This window comes from Lissotriton vulgaris, chromosome 4_1, assembly GCF_964263255.1.
Source record: "Lissotriton vulgaris chromosome 4_1, aLisVul1.2, whole genome shotgun sequence".
NCBI lineage: Eukaryota > Metazoa > Chordata > Amphibia > Caudata > Salamandridae > Lissotriton > Lissotriton vulgaris.
Genome location: NC_141691.1, coordinates 198,341,442 through 198,363,075, shown reverse-complemented (window position 1 = coordinate 198,363,075; position 21,634 = coordinate 198,341,442). Strand labels below are relative to the sequence as shown.

Sequence of the window (21,634 nt, the reverse complement as noted above, 5' to 3'; positions counted from 1 at the left end):
CAACAAAAGGGCACCAAACAACAACAAGGTGATGCAGGGCGAGATCGGGGCACAGAAAATAATTCAGGCAGCAGAAAAGTGAAGCATAGTCTGGCACACAAATTAATCAATTTTAGCAGCAGCACCTTTGCCTGTTCAGGTCAGCCTATTGTTTGCTCCAGGAAAGCACTTCACACCTTTATGAAACTTAATCAAATGAAAATTATGGGCTGGCTGAAATAAAAAAGCAAATGAAAATATAGCCGCCAATGACTTCAGGCAGGGAAAAGATAGCTTTTTAAGAGTTACTTTTCTATAATATTTATAAAAAATCCGATGTCACAACCGTACTGGATTTTAATCACAATTAAAAATAGTTGCTTTTGAGTGCTACCCACTGTAAGGACCAGTTAACATCACATTTTTACACGTCCTAGTTTTAAATGCCATGTATCCTGCCTTGTGAACTACAAGGCTTACGATGGGTGACTTAATAATATTTAAAAAAGAAGGCTCTGACCTGTCAAAAGTGTTTATTTTTACAGGTCGAATTGCAGTGTTTAAACTTTCACAGTCAGACTACAATGGTATGCCAGAATCAATGCTTTACACTGTCACTGTAGTCAGTGCTTAATTTGTCAAAAGAATTAGTGCCGGGCCCTTGTCAGGAGGCCACTGCAATTTGTTCCACACATTGCCACTGTACTTACACAACTACTGACCATCACATTGCTACAAGTGTGACAATTCAGACTGTTCAAGGCCGCCAAACGTTTTAGAATGTCTTGGGTGGCAAGTATAAGTTGTTTTTAATGTATTAAAGTTTTTTGCTCATCCTTAAATTACACAAACATTGCCACTATGTAGCAGCTGTCATAAGTGCAGGTTGCAGCAAATTAAGTGCTGGTGCCAGCAATTAAGGGGCCGATTATGATGGCGGACGGACCTGAGTCCGTCCGCCACCATAGAGTAGGAGGGACCGTCCGCAGGGGCTGCGGCGGTCCCTCCGTGCAGATTAGGATGTGACCGCCAGGGTGGCGGTCACATCCTCAATCTTTAACATTGCGGCGGGTGCAGCTTCAAGCTGCACCCGCCGCAATGTTAAAAATGCATGCACAGCATTTGCGTGCACAAAGCAGCAGGCACCGCGCGGTGCCTGCCGCTTTGTCCACGCAAATGCAGGGGGGTACCATAGGTACCCCCCATGTGCACCCACCACCCCTCCTTCACCCAGGGGGCCCGCAACGGGCCCCCGAAGTGAAGGTCCGTATGCTTTTCCACGGCGGAAAAGCCGCCGTGGTAAAGCATACTTTTTACTCCATCCTAATGTGGCTGGCGGTGTCTGATAGACACCACCAGCCATGTTAATTCTTTTCCGCCGTGGTCGGAAGGCGACCGCGGCGGAAAAGCGGAGGACAGATTCTCAGACCCACCAGCCATCCTAATTTGGCGGTGGGTCTTTGTAGCCTCCGCGGCGGATTTCCCGCATCCTCCGGGCCGGCGGTGGCTTCCGCCGGCCCGGTGGATGCGGGAAATCCGCCATCATAATCAGCCCCTAAGTGACAGTGCAGAGTACCTGAAACCACCGGCTCAAGTTAAGCACTGACTGTAGAGGATGGCACAATAGGTGCTGCAGTCCACTACTGTAATTTAACTTACAGTCCATTGGGACATTTTGTACTAGGAGCTTATAGGTAAGGTGAATACACCATTAAGGAATTTGCCAATTCAACCATATTTAGCTGGGGAGCATAGGATTTTTATTACTGGTTAGCAGGGTTAAAGAGTATAGAGATCTAAAACCAGCAAGATATAGGGCCAATACACATTTTTTTAAAAGGGTGATGTTAGACCTGTAAGCCTTTGGGTGGTCTTCCCCTAAAGGTTTTGCCTTCCCCCTCCATTTGTATGGTCTTCTTTTTGCTGGCCTTATTGGCATATTTAATTTACTTATATGCCCCTAGTAAAGTGGTATTACATATATCAAGAGCAGGTAAATTAAATGCTACTAGTGGGCCGGCAGCACTGATTGTGCTACTCACTCAAGTAGCACTTTGAATATGTTTCAGGACTACCACGGCAGCCTGTGTGCACAGTTTGAAACAGTCATTTTCACCTGGCAAAGTAAATCTTTTTGTCGGGTCCAAGCCTTCCTTTTTAATACATAAGATACTGCTTGTGTAGGCCATGGGCAGTCTAGAGGGGATGGTGCAATGTATTTAAAAACTAGGACATGTACTTTTAAGTTTACATGTCCTGGTATTGAATAACTCTTAAATTGATTTTTCATTACTGCTAGGGCTACCTCTCCCACAGGATAACATTGGAGTTACCTTATTATATTTTATCAGTGTAATTTCCAAATGGGAACTGGTGACGAGCCCATATTTGGTGACTCTGGAATTGGAATTGAAAATCCTAACTTATGGTGAAGTCAGATTTTATATTACAATTTTTAAATTGCCTCTTTTAGAAAGTTGGGATATTCTTACCTTATCCATTTTGTGCCTGCAGCCTGGGTCACATGACTGGATGTAGCTCACTGTTGAGCCTACTGTGTATGGCTGTATTCCTCCTAGACATCCATACATATTAGGGAGCTTAGATGTGCTTGTAAGGACCCTCACTGGCAGGATGGGAGGGGAGAGTTAGACAAAGCCTCATGTTCACTTAAATCAGCTATGTCCTGCCTCCACACGAAGGGCAGCATATGCAATCCAATTATTGGCATTTATAGAGCACACAGCTTCCTACAAGGAGGTGTCCCGGAGCTATAGCTACCTCTGAGGAGGTGTCCCGTCATACCCCTGCAGTTAGTCTGGTGCCAGGACAGGGGAGGCAGGATACCTGGGGACTTCAAAGAGAACCCTTAAAAGCTTCTCTTCCACTTTAAGGCACAACTTGGTATAAATACTGAACCTCAGACACCATCACATGAGTACACTTCTGGACCTGTGCATACTCTGTCAGAAAGAAGTACTGCTGTGCTGCAGAAGGATTGAAACTCTGCTGGACTGCATTTTGTTGGACTACGTCCTTGCTTTGCTGCTGCTTTGCTGTGCTGATCTGCTGCCCTCTTGCCTCAGTGAGAAAGAGTGAACCTGCATCTATTGAACCCAGGAAAGTAGAGTAACTCGAAGGGCTAGTTGGCTGGCCTTCTGACTTGAGCCTCAGGGGCAGAAGGCTTTAACAAACTTGCACTTGGACTCTGCCATCTGTGAGTCTACCCTGCCACATGGTGCCACATGGTGCCACCCCAGCCTTGAACCCTTCAAAATGGGCTTAAGGTGCTTTGGTAGCCTCTGACGATCCAGCAGAACTGACAGAGCCACTGCTTTGTGGCACAATCCTGAACAGAACCAAGGCATCTCCGCTGCTGCGTGGCTTGAATGCATCGCAAAGGCCCATATCACCACCACAGCCCACATCACTGAACTAGTGCACAGCTTTGGCTGTGTGATGCATGTTTGATACAGATCCTTGCAACGCTCTGCAAACCTGATTGAAGGTACTTTGTTTATCAGGCCTAACTGGGAGCCTGTGGCCAGCAGAAGCTCCATTGCAGTTAGCCTGAACTTCTATCTGTGTCCCGGTCTGGGGTGACCAGATAACTATCGTAGGCACTGTAGGCCTTTTGATCTTCTCATTGCACCAAAGTGGTCTTTTGTTATTCTGCACATGTACACAATAAGCCAAACCATTTTGATTTTGTTTTCTGGGATCAGTGAGGACTCATTTTCTTATTTTGATTATGCTTTTCTTTTCTTATGTTCATATTTCAAATATATAATTTTATAACTTCAGATGCAAGTATTTTATGTACCAGGTCAAAGACTAAGGCGCTCATTATGATGTTCGGCAGAAAGCCATCCGACAGCTCATCAGAGGCTTTCAGCGCACTATCATAGGTTTCCAGCCGCCCACACTATTAAGATACTAGTGGTTGGAAGGAAACCCACAGGGTAATTCTGCTCTGCTACCAACAGGCACACCGAGCCCGTCGGGTGGCAGCAGAATTGTAATCCCAAAATGTCGCTTTACACCTGCACTTTCATGGCAGCGGAAAGTGACTTTGGGAGCCCCTAGTAGGGCTCCTTTTTTCCTGGCCCTCCGCTATGAGGCAAAACATCCCTGCAAACATGTGGCAGGCACCACATGGTACCTGCCACACTGTGCAGGGATGTTTGACATCATCCATTTATCTATTGCAGCTTGTGCTGCTACCCTTTCCAGCCACTGCACAAGCTGCAATAGAGAAATGGATGTTTCCGGCCACCCATAGGGCAGTAGCATCCTAAAACTGCAGGTGGAACCGTTGTCTAATAGTGGGGTGGATTCCATATTGCTATGGTGTCCCGACCAACATCATAATAGGGCCTAATCTGTTGCCTATTTCTAAGTCCTTCTTGCTCTTCCGTTAAGCATTCATGGATTACAGTCATTGATTTCCTTGCTTGTTGCAGACCAGTAGATATGTCAGTCTTTGGTAAACCACTGTTGTATTTACCTACACACATATTGGGTGGCAGCAAAATCCATGAACTGATCACTTGTATCTACATTTGTTCTATTAACATTTTTTTAAAATATTATTATATTAACCAATGAATGTCTATTAGATATGACACAGTCTTAGTAAAGTCTCTCCCTACAACATGTAATATACTGATTAGTTGTTTTAGCAAACATTTGTAACACAACCCCATTGTTTTTGTATATATATTGTGGTCAAATCTAATAACAGCTGTGTGTCCCCTCCAGTGGGACAATGGATCTGTTACACTAGGGTCCCTATATCAAAAGCTGTTCAAATACATCCATTGTAAAATATCCAACTCTCACTTGTCTCCTAATTGTTAAGGCACATGATGTAATGGATAAGTGTCAATGGAGCAAGCTTGTTCTCTCTGAGGAGAGAGGGTAGTGGGGGTTTCTGGTACATTTTCTGGAATCTCATTAATTTTCACAGGTATAGTACTTTTAGAACATATATTGTTGACCAGGTACAAGGAACAGCAAGACCCATCTGAAACTGCACTTACCAAACGATAAGATGCCCTTAGTATTAGAGGCATCAGACACTTCTGTGAAAACAATGTTCCCACTGCAGATGTTTCAGAAAATTGACGTCATCTGCCTCAAGCAGAGTTGATGTTTTGAATGTTTAGGACAAAGCCCAGAGTGTAATTATTAACAAAGATGGGTGCTCTAGAGGCTAAATTACCTGATCTGCATAAAGGCAAAAAAATATACAATTTCATTAAAAACTAACAAGTAAACTCAAATCTAAGGCATCATTAGCCTGACGGGCGGGCCTTGTCCACCCGCCACAGCCCCGGGTATTGGCACCGCCCGTGATGCATGCGGTGGTTCCGCAGATACAATTAGGATGCGCCTGCCGCACTGCATTTTTAACACAGCCCGCCGCAATGCCAAAAATACAAGTTGTGCATTTGAATGCACAACGTGACAGGCACCGTGTGGTACCTGCCACGTTGTACATGCAAATGCAGGGGGTACCAGAGGTACCCCCGATGTGCATCCACCACCCCCAAAAATACCTTGGTCCCGCTACGGGCCCCCATTATGATTTTCCACTGGCTTCTCAGAAGACAAGTTAAGCAAGCTGTGAATTTATCAACGGGGTTCCAATGCATAAACGTTGGCTTACTTCAGCCATTTGCTCAATGACTGGTGCTTTAAAATGTACTCATCATATCTAAGCTGTGTTGGCCAACCCAGCAACAGTTTGTCACCAAAATACTTTGAACATATTGACAAAACAATACCCATTAAGGCACACACTTCAGAAAAATTATGCACAGCAAAATAAAATAAAATTGTACGTTTTCTAAAAGTTACACAATTAAGTGATATTTTGCCTGCCCAAGATCTCATGCAAAATAAAAAAAAATATGGTAATATCTTGGAATAATTGCTTCCTCGCTGGTGTTTCCGCTCGGTTGTGAAAATAGGATATTTGTAAAATATAGGAATATTTAGCAGGTAATCCATACAATAATTAGGCCTTGCCCCATGTCTCTTGCTACAGCAGTATTTAATGTTTAATGCAACACTGAGCATTCAGCCGACTTCAAGACCATCTACACTGGACTTCCATCGAGAGTGGGTGCATCCTCGGAGATATTCTGTGCTGCTGGACTCAAATTTGCCAACTTTTGTGTGCGGAAGAAAAATAATTCCTTCATCAGTTGCATAGAGACTGTTTTGCTGTTTGTTTTGCGCTTCATTTCGTTCCTGTGTGATTTTATTCTGCAACCAGTCAGCTGAGTCAGAATATTGCTGCAGATAAATGGCTTTGGAAAAACTTACATTACAAAATCAAAGGTTGTTCTTTAAGTACAGCGTGTGTCAAAAGCAATTGCTATAACTGATTTTCTCCTGCAAACTACTGCTCGTAGCAATTGTTTTTACCTTGTGCATTACTTTATATAATTATATGCTCCTGAGACGTGGAGTCCTGATGATGACTGCTCAAGTCCCCTCTGTAAAAAACACTTAAGACCAAAAACTAGCATTTTTAAATACAAAAAGCTATGATTTAAGACATTTAGAGAGCAATTTATTGAGCTGCAGCAGTTGAAAAAGTACTTGTTTGAAAAATAATGTACTCGTTGAAAGCATAACAGAAAAACTGCACAAAGGAGATATTTCTGCACATGTAGAGATTCGCTTTCTTTTTCCCTCTGTTCTCATTTTAAGTCCCTTTCCTTTATTAGGATCACAAAAGAATGTGCCACAGAATTTTATTTTTAAATGGAGATATTAAACAGTATAGAGGAAGTTTGGTGAGACTTTTAAAGAAACCTGAAAAGTACACAAAATAAAGTCTTAGATCACAAGACTTTGAATGAATAAATGAATGAATGAATGAATGAATGAAGGCATTTATAAAGCGCATCGTTCACTCCGAGGAGCATATTGGCGCTCACTTTCTGTCAATGGCGACTTTTAGACACATCATTGAATAACCTGTATTCCCACATCTCAGAACTAATGTTGGAAATTATATTGTATTGGTAATGCTGGGTGCAATAATACTGAATCATTATTAAGCAATTTGCAGATTTTCGACGAATTCGCGATCCGTGAATTCCCGCGAATTTGCCGAAAAATCGCAAATCCGCGAGCGGAACGGATCCGGGGGGGCAAAAGTTCAAGCTTCAAGCTTGTAACTATTTTAGAATAGCGCCGGCAAGCTGCCAGCGCCATTCTAAAATAGTTACTAAGTTAGCTTCAACAGGAAGCACTAATAGATAAAATGAAGCAGGTGCTCGAGTTTAACTGAATTCGAGCTTCAACTCGAGCACCTGCTTTATTTTATCTATTAGTGCTTCCTGATGAAGCTAACTTAGTAACTATTTTAGAATGGCGCTGGCAGCTTGCCGGCGCCAATCTAAAATAAAACAGGAGTGTGGCAGAGGGCAGAAGGGCACAACAACGAGTGGGGCAGAGGGCAGAAGGGCACAACAACAACTGGGGCAGAGGGCAGAAGGGCACAACAACAAGTGGGGCAGAGGGCAGAATGGCACATCAACGAGTGGATCTTTCTTAAATCTTAAATTTCCACCAGTTGCACACTTTTTATTGTAGCCAGCGTTAACAATTTTCTTATTTTTGTGCGACTCCTTCGTTTAAAGTGTTTTGTCTAGGAACACTGTTTGGTAATTCAACATGGATGAGAGCAGAGGTACTGCTCGCGACTTCGAGGAGTGCACACTTTTCTGTGGACCATAGAAGGTCCTAATGTTTTCATTCATCTTTGTTTCAATCAAGATCCATACACATTTTTTTCTTATGCCATCTTCTTCTTTACTTTTTAATGATTGTTTCTCATTAAACTTTTTCAAATATTGGCAACTTTCATTTTTAACGCATTTCACATATAACCCAATGCATTTCGGGTACAAGTGGACCCTTCGTCGGGGGTCTCTATGGAAAACAATAAAGAACAATTTTGAGCCCGGAGCTATGTTCACAATCACATACCCCATTATCGCTATATCACAGAACGCCTGAAACAAACTTTTTCATGTGCAATTCAAACTGTGTCAATTTCATGTAATAAACGTACTTTGCCTTAACAATGCTAACTTGATTACATTCACGATGTTACTAATGCCACCATAACCTTTGCGCAACAAGTAAAAATACATTCATGTGTAGCACTGTTAGTTGTCAAACGGAGCGACCAGCGTTCCGTAACAGTTACTCACTGAAATGCTGTCTGTCAATGCCGTTAATCCTCTCCTCCAATGACTGTCAGGTTACGATCGCACACTACGCTGTGGTTTAATATCTATTCTCATTGGTCTGTAACGCGGTCACATGATCGCTACTGATTCAAATAACGGCATAACATCACAAGAAATAAACGTGTATCATGACAGAAAAAAAAGCAGAAAAATAAGCATACTGGCGTTCATAAACTCTCCTAAATTACGTATGTTATTCTTCTCTACCGAATTTCCCCAACCCAGTAATTAATTTATACACTCGATTTTTTCCGTGTATATTCTACTATATCAAAAAAATTATCACAATAAATAAGATAATTGAAAAGAAGTCATAGTGTGTGAAATCATAATGAGTAACCACCTCTGTTTACCAGATTACTCAATTCTCGTCAGTAATACGTCAGCCATGTTTAAACTAGAATGCGATCAAGGTGTTCAATACATGCTCGTATGATCATTACCTGATGGGTTCTCGCTGTCAACAATGTGATGCAACATGCGTACATCAACCATTTCATTACATGTGGGGAGTTATGTATGTGACATTTAGTGTAATCAAGGATAAATACTATTAGCTGAAGTTATAACAGGGAAAAACAAATTCCTTTCTCATTAATTATAAAAAACATGCCAATTCCAATCTGTCATTAAGCCCATCCGGCTGGAGGCTCCCCATCTTTCTTATCCAAAAGTATTCCGATCTGAGTCTCATTTTGTGTGTGTCCAAACCTGGACGTGCTTCAACCACTTCTAATATAGTAAAACGTAATTGGGAAATGTTATGTCCTGTTTCTGTCCAGTGTGCTGCCACTGTGGATTTCATGTTCTTTTGCCTTATATTGCTTTTGTGTTCTGTTATCCTTACCTTAACTTTACGTTCCGTTTGCCCTACATATAACTTACAACAAGGGCATTTGATGCCGTAAATCACTCCTTTAGTATCACAGGTGCTTGAATGTTTTAATTGAATAGTTTGTCCGGTTCTGGGATGTGTAAAGGATGATCCTGTTATTACATTATTACAATGTGTGCAGTTCTCACATTTGCGCATTCCTTTATACATTATCTTGTTAGACTCCTTTTCTTCCCGCTTTAACAATTCTTTTAGATTCTTTGGTCTATTGTAGGCAAATGTTATCCGTTCTGCAAACAAAGGTTTAAGATCAGGTTCCTGGGTTATAATGGCCCAATGTTTCCTTTATGATGTTAGTTATTTGCGAAGCCTGCATGGAGTATTTAAGAACACACACTGTGAGTTTCTGATCAGTTTTATCTTTTTTAGTTAGTAAGGACTCTCGTGTCATGGCCATGACTTTGGTTTTAGATTCTTGTAATAGTTTGTTTGGGTATCCTCTTTTTTCATACTTTTTGATCTGTTTGTCGATAGTGTCAGAAACATCCAAGGGATCTGATGTAATCCTTTTATAACAAATGAATTGGGATGTTCGTAAATGTTGTTTTAAAGCTTGATGATGGAAGCTTGAGTAATGTAACCCACTATTGCGATCTGTTTCTTTCACATGTACATTAGTACAGATTTGACCCTGTTTTATCGATACTTTCACATCCAAAAAGGATAATTGATGTTGATCAATTTCATGTGTGAACTTGATTCTCTCATGTATCAAGTTCAACCTTCCGATGTTTACTTCCAATTCTTCTTTATTGCCTTTCCACATGATAAATATGTCGTCTATAAAACGTTTATAGACTAACAGTCCTTTTTTCCAATCCGGATTATCTAAGATGTAATCATTCTCAAATTTGGACATAAAAATGTTCGCATACGACGGTGCCCCAGCAAAGCCCATGCTGGTCCCACTGCATTGCGCATAGTACTCTTTGTCCCATTCAAGGTAACTGTGAAACAATGCAAAATGTAAAATTTCCATCCAAATTTTTTTTTCTGATCCCTCAATCTCATTTCTTAATAGGCACCACTCCATTGCTTCGAGTCCCTCGTCATGAGGGATCGAGGTATATAGTGCGGTGACATCAATTGAACTTAACCAGATTTCTTCATTCTCTGAAATTTTAACATCCTGTAGTATGTTCAAAAACGCCGTGGTATCTTTTATGTGGGTGCACCAATTTTGGACTAGTGGTTGTAAAAAACAGTCCAAATATTGTCCAATAGTTTCAGATAGAGATCCGCAAGCTGATACAATAGGCCTGAACGGTGGTCGTGTGGGGTGTTTGTGCACCTTCAGCAACATATAAAACTGTGGCCTTCTGGGATGTTTTATGTTCAAAAATTGGTAAGTTTTGTTGGTAATCCAATTCATTTCAAGCGCTTTGTCTAGTATCTCTTTTAGTGTAGCAGAAGAGGGCAGAAAGGCACAACAACGAGTGGGGCAGAGGGCAGAAGGGCACAAAAATGAGTGGGGCAGAGGGCAGAAGGGCACAAAAAAGAGTGGGTCAGAGGGCAGAAAGGGCACAACAACGAGTGGGGCAGAGGGCGGAATGGCACAAAAACAAGTGGGGCAGGGGGCAGAATGGCCCAAAAACGAGTGGAGCAGAGGGCAGAATGGCACAAAAACGAGTGAGGCAGAGGGCGGAAAGGGCACAAAAACGAGTGGGGCAGAGGGCAGAATGACACAAAAACGAGTGGGGCAAGGGGCAGAACGGAACAACAATGCGTGGGGCAGAGGGCAGAAGGGCACAACAATGAGAGTGGCAGAGGGCAGAAGGGTACAACAATGAGTGGGGCAGAGGGCAGAAAGGCACAACAACGAGTGGGGCAGAGGGCAGAATGGCACAACAACGAGTGGGGCAGAGGGCAGAATGGCACAAAAACGAGTGGGCAGAGGGCAGAAGGGCACAAACAAGAGTGAGACAGAGGGCAGAATGGCACAAAAACAAGTGGGGCAGAGGGCAAAAAGGGCACAACAATGAGTGGGGCAGAGGGCAGAATGGAACAAAAACGAGTGGGGCAAGGGGCAGAAGGGCACAACAACGAGGGGGGCAGAGGGCAGAACGGGCACAAGAACGAGTGTGGCAGAGGGCAGAAGGGCACAACAAAGGAGTGGGGCAGAGGGCAGAATGGCACAACAACGAGTGGGGCAGAGGGCAGAAGGCACAAAAATTAGTGGGGCAGATAGGCACAAAAAAGTAGGGCAGAGGGCCGAAGGGCACAAAAAACGAGTGGGGCAGAGGGCAGAAGGGCACCACAACGAGTGTGGCAGAGGGCAGAATGGCACCAAAACGAGTGGGGCAGAGGGCAGAAGGGCACAACAACGAGTGGGACATAGGGCAGAATGGCACAAAAACGAGTGGGGCAGGGGGTAGAAAGGGCACAATAACGAGTGGGGCAGAGGGCAGAATGGAACAAAAACGAGTGGGGCAGAGGGCAGAAGGGCACAAAAACGAGTGGGGCAAAAGGGCACAAAAAATAGTGGGGCAGAGGGCAGAATGGCACAAAAACGAGTGGGGCAGAGGGCAGAAAGGGCACATTAATGAGTGGGGCAAAGGGCAGAAGGGCACAAAAACGAGTGGGGCGAGGGCAGGAGGGCACCACATTGAGTGTGGAAGAGGGCAGAAAGGCACAACAACGAGTGGGGCAGAGGGCAGAAGGGCACAAAAATGAGTGGGGCAGAGGGCAGAAGGGCACAAAAAAGAGTGGGTCAGAGGGCAGAAAGGGCACAACAACGAGTGGGGCAGAGGGCGGAAGGGCACAAAAACAAGTGGGGAAGAGGGCAGAATGGCCCAAAAACGAGTGGAGCAGAGGGCAGAATGGCACAAAAACGAGTGAGGCAGAGGGCGGAAAGGGCACAAAAACGAGTGGGGCAGAGGGCAGAATGACACAAAAACGAGTGGGGCAAGGGGCAGAACGGAACAACAACGCGTGGGGCAGAGGGCAGAAGGGCACAACAATGAGAGTGGCAGAGGGCAGAAGGGTACAACAATGAGTGGGGCAGAGGGCAGAAAGGCACAACAACGAGTGGGGCAGAGGGCAGAATGGCACAACAACGAGTGGGGCAGAGGGCAGAATGGCACAAAAACGAGTGGGCAGAGGGCAGAAGGGCACAAACAAGAGTGAGACAGAGGGCAGAATGGCACAAAAACAAGTGGGGCAGAGGGCAAAAAGGGCACAACAATGAGTGGGGCAGAGGGCAGAATGGAACAAAAACGAGTGGGGCAAGGGGCAGAAGGGCACCAAAACGAGTGGGGCAGAGGGCAGAAGGGCACAACAACGAGTGGGACATAGGGCAGAATGGCACAAAAACGAGTGGGGCAGGGGGTAGAAAGGGCACAACAACGAGTGGGGCAGAGGGCAGAATGGATCAAAAACGAGTGGGGCAGAGGGCAGAAGGGCACAAAAACGAGTGGGGCAAAAGGGCACAAAAATAGTGGGGCAGAGGGCAGAATGGCACAAAAACGAGTGGGGCAGAGGGCAGAAAGGGCACAACAACGAGTGGGGCAAAGGGCAGAAGGGCACAAAAACGAGTGGGGCGAGGGCAGGAGGGCACCACATTGAGTGTGGAAGAGGGCAGAAAGGCACAACAACGAGTGGGGCAGAGGGCAGAAGGGCACAAAAATGAGTGGGGCAGAGGGCAGAAGGGCACAAAAAAGAGTGGGTCAGAGGGCAGAAAGGGCACAACAACGAGTGGGGCAGAGGGCGGAAGGGCACAAAAACAAGTGGGGCAGAGGGCAGAATGGCCCAAAAACGAGTGGAGCAGAGGGCAGAATGGCACAAAAATGAGTGAGGCAGAGGGCGGAAAGGGCACAAAAACGAGTGGGGCAGAGGGCAGAATGACACAAAAACGAGTGGGGCAAGGGGCAGAACGGAACAACAACGCGTGGGGCAGAGGGCAGAAGGGCACAACAATGAGAGTGGCAGAGGGCAGAAGGGTACAACAATGAGTGGGGCAGAGGGCAGAAAGGCACAACAACGAGTGGGGCAGAGGGCAGAATGGCACAACAACGAGTGGGGCAGAGGGCAGAATGGCACAAAAACGAGTGGGCAGAGGGCAGAAGGGCACAAACAAGAGTGAGACAGAGGGCAGAATGGCACAAAAACAAGTGGGGCAGAGGGCAAAAAGGGCACAACAATGAGTGGGGCAGAGGGCAGACTGGAACAAAAACGAGTGGGGCAAGGGGCAGAAGGGCACAACAACGAGGGGGGCAGAGGGCAGAACGGGCACAAGAACGAGTGGGGCAGAGGGCAGAATGGCACAACAACGAGTGGGGCAGAGGGCAGAATGGCACAACAACGAGTGGGGCAGAGGGCAGAAGGCACAAAAATTAGTGGGGCAGATAGGCACAAAAAAGTAGGGCAGAGGGCCGAAGGGCACAAAAAACGAGTGGGGCAGAGGGCAGAAACGAGTGGGGCAGAGGGCAAAAGGGCACAACAACGAGTGGGCCAGAGGGCAGAACGGGCACAAGAACAAGTGTGGCAGAGGGCAGAAGGGCACAAAAAACGAGAGGGTGGCAGTGATGAACCAAAGGGCGCATCGCGGTCTCGCACAAAAAAAACCCCGGGAACACAGCAAAGCGCCCCGCAAAGACGCAAATCGCCCTGCGAACACGCAAAGCGCCCCGCAAACACGCAAAAATAAAAAAATCTGCAAATTCGCACAAATTCGCGAATTTTGCGGATCGCGAATTTGCAAATCTGCAAATTCGCGGATTGGGAATTCACAAATTTCGCCCATGCTTAATTATTATTCCCAGAATAAGTGAAAGCAGGCCCTGTACAGAAACCACTGAGTGATATATTGGATAAAAGTAAGATCACATCTTCGTTTAGAACTGGTATAACATTTTAATACTGTTAGAAATGGGATTTCTGGTTGGCTAGGGTATGCGCCTAAGCCAGGCAGAAACCACCACTCTAGTCAGGGCAAGGGAGTTAAACGCTGAAGATAAGGAGAGAGGAGTTGGCCTACCAGCCAGGGCAGTCAACCTTGAATCTGGGGAACTGGGTTTGAGTCTTGGCAATGACGCTAACGCTGAACCTCCTGTGATACTGCGCAAATCACTTAATCTCCCCATGCCTAACAAAAGGAACGTGTCCTCATGTAATGCAATTGGTGCTCATGTAAAGCACTCGGATACCCGATTCGGGTCAAGATCGAGCTATATAAAACTCTTTAAAAAAAAACTCTGCTCACCCCCTTGGTTGCTTAGCCAAGCAGTCAGGCTTATCCCAGAGGCAATGTGTAAAGCATTTGCACAACACACACACAGCAGCAACACACTAGGCACACCACAAAAGAAACTCCACACAATGTTATATAGCAAATAGCCTGTGTATTACCATAAACACATTAGAATCATAATCACACATAGTAGAAATAAAACATAACCAGTTACTACTGGTACAATAATGACCTCAGCATTATATCTAGCAACATAAACACATTATTTCTGCATCACAGTAGGAAAAAAACCCATACCCATAATCACATTACGCAACCTCCGTAGACACATTATGCAATAACTCACAATTAGGAGGGCACCTTAGTGGCACTTCCCAGGTGCATACATTACCATAGGGCCTGACACCCTATCAACATCATAAAGCTGAACCCAGGCCAACTGGACTTCTGTGGGGCTCAAATGCCCTTGGTCCAAAATGTCAGGGCATGCAGTTAGGACCTTCCACTGGCAGCAGACCAACGTGCAGACTGCTCTGGGGGCGGGGGAGTATATCTCACTCCCCTCTCCACACAAAAAAGAAAATGCCCCGTGTTGCAGCTGCCCGCTCTTGCGGTGCAGCTGTGGCAAACAGGCACAAATGAGCACTGGCACCTACGGTGCCTTTGGAGCCCCACTCTGGGACTCTTACCAACAAATTGCCCCCAAAAAGGAATTCAGCCCTGGCACTGCGGTGCCTCAGTAAGCGCCAACCTGGTTCGTCCCGGCTGGCTCCAGGCACCGACAATGTGCCTCGGTGGGCAACTGCTCCCAGGGACTCTCCTCACTTCCCTGGTCTCTTCTGGGCAGGGGAAAAGGCACCAACAGCACTATAGGGAGCCCCATTCACCGGGGCTTCTCCTTGCGGGGTGAGAAGGAGAGTGCTCTTGCTGTGGCGATCTCCGGGCTTCCTCAGCCGTGGGGACTGCGTGCTGGACGCGCCTCCTCTCACCGGTCACCATGCGACACCCGGGGCTCTCCCTCTCCTCACGGGAGCCCCGCTTTTGCATTTGCTGACTTCCGGCCTTTGTCAACTGCTCAGGCCCCGCCCACAGTCAGACACGGGCACCTGACTTACGTTTTTGCTCTTCGCAGCGGCTCCTCCAGTGCGGGGTGGGCTCCCGGCTCTAAATAAATGCAAATGCGGGTGGGCTCCTGCTCCAACGGGCATAATTGCGGGGTGGGCTTCTACTTCTATCCCAATGCGGGGTAGGCTCCTTTGTCAGGTTGGGGCTGTGTCATCAGACACACCACAAGGGGTGGAGCCAGCATTCACCTAGACCGACACGTACCTATTCAGGGTCAGGTGACTACTCCTCCCACTAGTCCAAATGCAGATCTCTCATTCATCGTAGAGCTGACTCACCTGGCCCTCCCTGGAGCCACACACACCTCACAAGCCCCTGTCACACCATTGCATAGCATTTATTATCACTACTCCAAACCTACCAAACTTGACCACACTGCTCCTCTCATTTCAGGAATTACCACTGAAACACTTATCAGGGAATCCCCAATGCATTCCTATGAGAGGGCAGCCTCACAGCACTGAGAAACCAACATGTCACACACTTAAGGTACATGTTCTACCTTCTACCTACAATGCACCCTGCCCATAGGGCTAGCTAGGGCCTACCTTAGGGGTGACTAATATGTAGTAAAATGGGGGTTCACAGACATGGCACCCATTTTTGGTCCCACGTCACAGCAGCAGTAACACTGTGCGCACAGGCCCTGCAATGGAGGAGGCCTGAGACAGCTTTTAAAAGCTATTTTGGTGGGTGGAGCAATCAGCGCTGCAAGCCTACCAGTAGCATTTAATTTACCGGCTCTGGGTATCTGAGGTACCACTATACAAGGGACTGACAGGTAAATTAAATATGCCGAACAGGTGTAGACCAATCTCACCATGTTTACCACAGAGAGCACATGCACTTTACACTGGACAGCAGTGCTAAAGTGCTCAGAGTCCTAAAACCACCAACACCATTTCAGAAACAAGGCTAGGAGGAAGGCAAAAAGTTCAGGGATGACCATGCAAAAATGGCCAATTCCAACAAATACCAACTAATACCAAGCTTCACAAAAATAAGTTTTAGTACAATTCATATGGCACTCAACAGCAAAGAACACTTAGCCCATGTGCTTGCTCAATGACTAGAAATTATGTTATACAATAATTATACAATAGTGCTTTCATTTTCATGTGAACTGATAACTCTGGGCCCTTGTCATTAATGCTTAGGTGGCCTTCCGCCCTCTGCTTGTTTCAGTCCCTTGTAAACATACAGTAAACACTGGATGAAGATAAGTAACTCCTCTGTTTCCATTGTGGAGTACAACAAATGGCCAACCAGCAGCAAAGGCCAAAAGGCAGATGGGAGTGTGAGTAAGTGAGGGAGTGCACAGTAAAGAATTCCATGACATCAGCATAGTGGTTGTAGAGGAAGTTAGAGGAAGAGATAAACACTCCAAAGATGTAATGCAGAAGGACAAGGGAAGGAGACAATAAAGGTATATGAATGGTTGTGTGCGCAGAGACTGTACTCTTCAGTTACTAATTTCCATACTTAATGTAACAATTAAGAAAAAGTGATAACCTCCCTCACCCAACAAATTTAGTACCATAGCCTGAAACATATTATGACCTACCTGAGTAATGTCCATTCCCGCATCACAACTCAAGGGCTGTGCTGATGTCAGACTGTTCAAACCAATCACGGTGGAGATCATACCTTTCTCGTCTATTTTTCGAATCATGGTGCCATCAACAAAGTAAACAAGCCCGTGTTTATCTATAGTGATACCTGTAGAAGAATCATAGGGTGAATACAGTCAAACATTTTTATTGAATGGGTTGGCTGCAAAATTAAAATAGAAGCAGGTAATGCAAGTAGAAGTAATATTCAACTTAGTATATGCTAGATGAAAATTCAATTTTCTGCCATTTTGTTACCAACATTTCACTCTGGTCGGCATAAATCAAGTGAATCACTTGCTACTTATACAAATCAAATAAATAATACCTGTATAACTGCTGGTATGTGTTACAATGACCTCCCACTCATTCCTTTAATGGGCTCAACCTTTCAAATGGTATTGTTTGACCCCCACCAAATGTGACACATCACACATGTAAAATTAAAAACCACAAATATGGCTCAATTGGTGACTTCAACACTTCAGGCTTTGTGTCTTAAGAGTACTCAGTCACGGAGCTCAACAGTCCCAGTTTACAATTTCTTAGGTTTTTCATATTCCTGGATGACTCTATTGTGATGTTCACACATTTTGTTAACTCTCTTCTAGAGGGTTCTACTGGGAGCTCAACAAGAGAGATGATTCACAGATGGGTTTATGCTTGAAATCCTAAGTGATCTGCAGGATATAGGTTCCTAGGGCAACTGGACATTTTTTTGCATACGAAAAGCAAGAGTAAGTATTCTGGGGAAAACTCCATACAATGGGTGGAAATCATGTAGACACTGGTAGACAGCACTGATTCCTGCATGCATTCTTCATTGGAGTGCAAGAAGTCATAGAGGGGCTGTAATCAAATGGGTAATTAGTGGGAGTTGCACAGTATGCAGAGCATAATTACAAATTGTGGAAAGACAGTTCTGTCTAACATTCACGCTTTTTTCTTTTTTTCTCTCCACTTTTCCTGTGGCGATACCTCTTCCCTTACACCCCCATAAAGTTTGGGGTGTTAACTTTGTTGACATTAATAAAAATTATGCTAATGCTTATAATGATACTCTCACATACATGACTCAAATCGCACCACTGTTATCAAATCTGCCCATCATGAACTCTCCATCAATCCGACTCCGAAATACATGGTTAGGCATGTCCTGCACCCTAGGCCTGCAGGAACTGATTGAGAGGTCACAGGTGAGGTGGCACATAGCCAGCAGACAAACGTGCAAACAGGAATCCCAGGTCCTTCCCCCAGATAATCGCAGTGACACCACAGTGGTCCAGGGAAATTGGCACCAATAAAGCACACATGACCAGAGGGGTGCACGCATTCCCAAACACCATAAAGTCAGATGCCAAATGGGCTTACGAACACGCAGCCAATCAGGACATAGCACACACAGTCCACGCTGTGAGAACGCACCCCTCAAGCCGGACATCAGCACAGACTACCAACTGACCCACATCATGTCCACGAAAGGTCACGGCCCACCTGTATTTGTTAATAGCGACCTTTTATTTATGACTACACAGGCAAGGCCTGCATTCTTTTACCAAACAAGGATCACAGAATGTACTTTAATGACACCCAAAACGGTATAAAAAGTCAATCTTATTGATTGTACTTTGAGACATTCCTCAGACCCGTTTCCGTGGGTTGTGCTCCCAGCCAAAGTATTTAATTAAACCAACTGACCCTGTTTTGCAAAGTGCCTCTTGTCATTTGCTTTTTTAAAGTAAATTCATATTCGAACAACAAGTTGTGTCAATTCTCCTTCACACACTGATAGTGCCCTTTACTGGAGAAAATCTGAGCATGTCTAGGGTGGGAAAAGGCCGGAAAAGAGTTTGTGAGTCACCACAAGATCACAAGGCACACCACATCTTGATCCATCCATTCAATTCCACTGCATAAACTTACCACTGCGCAAATGTATGCAGTTAATAGTACAATTATGGAGTGTGAGAAATTCGATGAAACCCTACTCAAGCAGCAACCACAATCATTGTCAGGGTGAGGCATGAGTCAGCCCTAAATTAATCTGTGCCCTATCCTCTGGTTGGCTTAATTTATAAGCAATATGTAAAGTATTTGTACAACACTTCATGCAGTAATAAAGTGAAAACCACCACGTAAAAATGATTCCACACCAAGTTAGAAAAATAGAGTTATTTTTAATAAATAAAACAAGACCAAAGCAACAATAATCCAAACAGTAAAACTAGAGACATGCAGTTTTTTGATTTCAGTGAAAATAGTGCCAAAAAACACAAAGCGCCAACTGTGGTTATCTGGTCGCACTGTACCAGGACAAATTCACAAGTTCAGGCCTACCGCGATGGAGTGCGGACCGCACCGCTGAACACGTTACCTTAAACCCTGGTGCGCGATCTGCATGGCAATGCTTTGCCAGACTTTGCATCACCCACCGGCTATTCGAATGAAGCTGTGCGGCAAGGCTTTGTAGAATGTTGTACAGCTTTGGATAATTTTGCATCGGTTCTAGGGGGCTGTGTGGCAGACCTTTGCTGGGCTTTGTGTTGATTCCGATGAGCTGGGAACTGTGCAACAAGGCTTTGCAGGCTTTGTTTCACTCTGTGTTGATTCTAATGAAACTGGCAGCTGTGCAGCGAGGCTTCACAGGGCTTCACGTCAATTCACATCAGCTGGGCTTGGCTAAGCACCTTCAGGCCCATTTCCAATGGTCTATGCCTGTGGTGCCACAACTTTAGTGGGCAGGACTCACCAAGGGCGGAGTCCAGGTGCTAGGTTTAATTAAAGCTGTTGGAAGTCTGTTGTGTCCCTGAGGCTTCTGATCAGGAGGCAAGCCAACTAGTCCTGGGAGTAACTCTGGGGTCTTGGGTCAGAGTTGAAATCCAGTCCTTCTCACCCAGGCAAGACGGCAGCAGGCAGCAGGTCAACACAGCACTTGTCAGCAGTGGTAATGGGCGCGGAGTCCTATGGTCAGCAAACATGAGGTCAGCAAAACAGGAGAAAAATGTTTCCCCCCTAGCTGAAAGCCTTTGCAAGTTGTCTTCACCAAGGCAGAAGACTCTGGACAGATCATCAATATTGGTGGGGTCTGTTACAGGAAGGTGTTCAACAATAAACCCTGTAGGAACACAGAACACCTCAGCAGTTTGGGATTCTCATCCCTCATCTGCATTAGCCATCGAGGGGTCAGTGGTCTTTCTGAACCTGGATATGAGAACCAAACAGGTAAAGTTTTAGCTTCTTTAGTGCCCAGACCACTGCAACGGCTTCTCTCTTTATTGTACTCCTCCTTTCTTCCCATGAAGTAGACTCCTACTAATGAAGGCTCCAAGTTTATACAGGTCCTCTTCGTTTAGCTGTGAGAGCATGGCCCCTATGCCATGCTCTGAGGTGTCGGTCTGGACAAATATTGCTTTGGAAAAGCCCAGGGCCCTGAGCAATGGTGCAGTGCACATGGCATCACCTGTCTGGGCTGCTTCTTAGAGGTCAGCTCTGTCAAGGGTGCAACAATAGTATCATACCCCTTGAAACATCTCCTGTAGTAACCAGTGAGGCCTAAGAAGTTTCTCACCACTGACTGGGTCCTGAGTGGATCCCTAGCCAGGATGGTTTGGATTTTCTATGAAAATTCTGAAGCACTTCTCCGAGTTGGCACAGGTGGTCCTTCCAACTAGACCTGAAGATGGCAATGCTGTCTAGATAGGCGATACCTGGTTGAACTTCCTCTGGAAGGTGGCAGGGGAGTTCTTCAAACCGAAGGGCATTACCCCGAACTGGAAGTACATTTCTATGTTCCAGAATGCAGACCTCAGTTTGGACCATTCGGGCAAGGAAATGTGCCAGTACCCAGACATTAGGTCAAACGTGTTGAGGAATTTGTCAGTTGCCAACCGATCTAAGAGCATATCAGCTCTGGGGATAGTGTGTGTTTCAGTCTTGGTGACCACATTGAGCTCCCGGTAAGCCACACAGAACCTAAGTTTAGAGGTGGCACCTGAAGGAGCAGCCTTTAGGACCTTTAGGACCAGTTTGAGAGCTCAATGACCCCTATCTCTAGCATTTTGGAGACTTCCTAATTAATGCTGGCTCTCACCTTGTCAGACAGCCTATAGATCTTACTCTTCACAGGCATGCTCTACCCAGTACTATTATCACAGGTGCATTATATAGTGAGTCCTGGGGTAAGGGAGAAGAGCAAGGCAACTGGTGACAGTCTATCTGTTGTTCTAGAGCAGTGTAGGGTAGAGGCTGACACTCTCCACTGACCCATCCGGCTCCTGGGAAGCAAGGAGGTTGGGGAAAGAGTCACTCTCCACTTTCACTCCATAACCAGGAGCATGGTAACAACAAACCTCTCGAAGTGGGGGTTTTAGTAGGGGTGAATGTTTAACTCGCAGGCAGAGTTTGTGAATTTTTGGACTGCGCTCCGGTGGTGAGCGCAGAGTGCAGGTAAAACTCGGATTCCGCCACGTAGAGCAGGTTTTCCCCACCACCCACCTCTTGTTCAGGATTAGCAACAGAATGAGGTTAGTAAGGCAAGAAGAGTAAACACTGATGGTACATT

General features: G+C 45.6%; 1 protein-coding gene across 1 annotated transcript in view; it reads right to left on the bottom strand.

Moving 5' to 3' along the window:
- TENM1 (teneurin transmembrane protein 1) overlaps positions 1-21,634 on the bottom strand; it is a 1,327,579-nt gene that overhangs the window by 255,553 nt on the left and 1,050,392 nt on the right. The window contains exon 23 of the mRNA XM_086918499.1: positions 17,028-17,182. Within this exon, the coding sequence (XP_086774625.1) occupies positions 17,028-17,182 (155 nt within the window). The remainder of the gene's footprint in view (positions 1-17,027; positions 17,183-21,634) is intronic.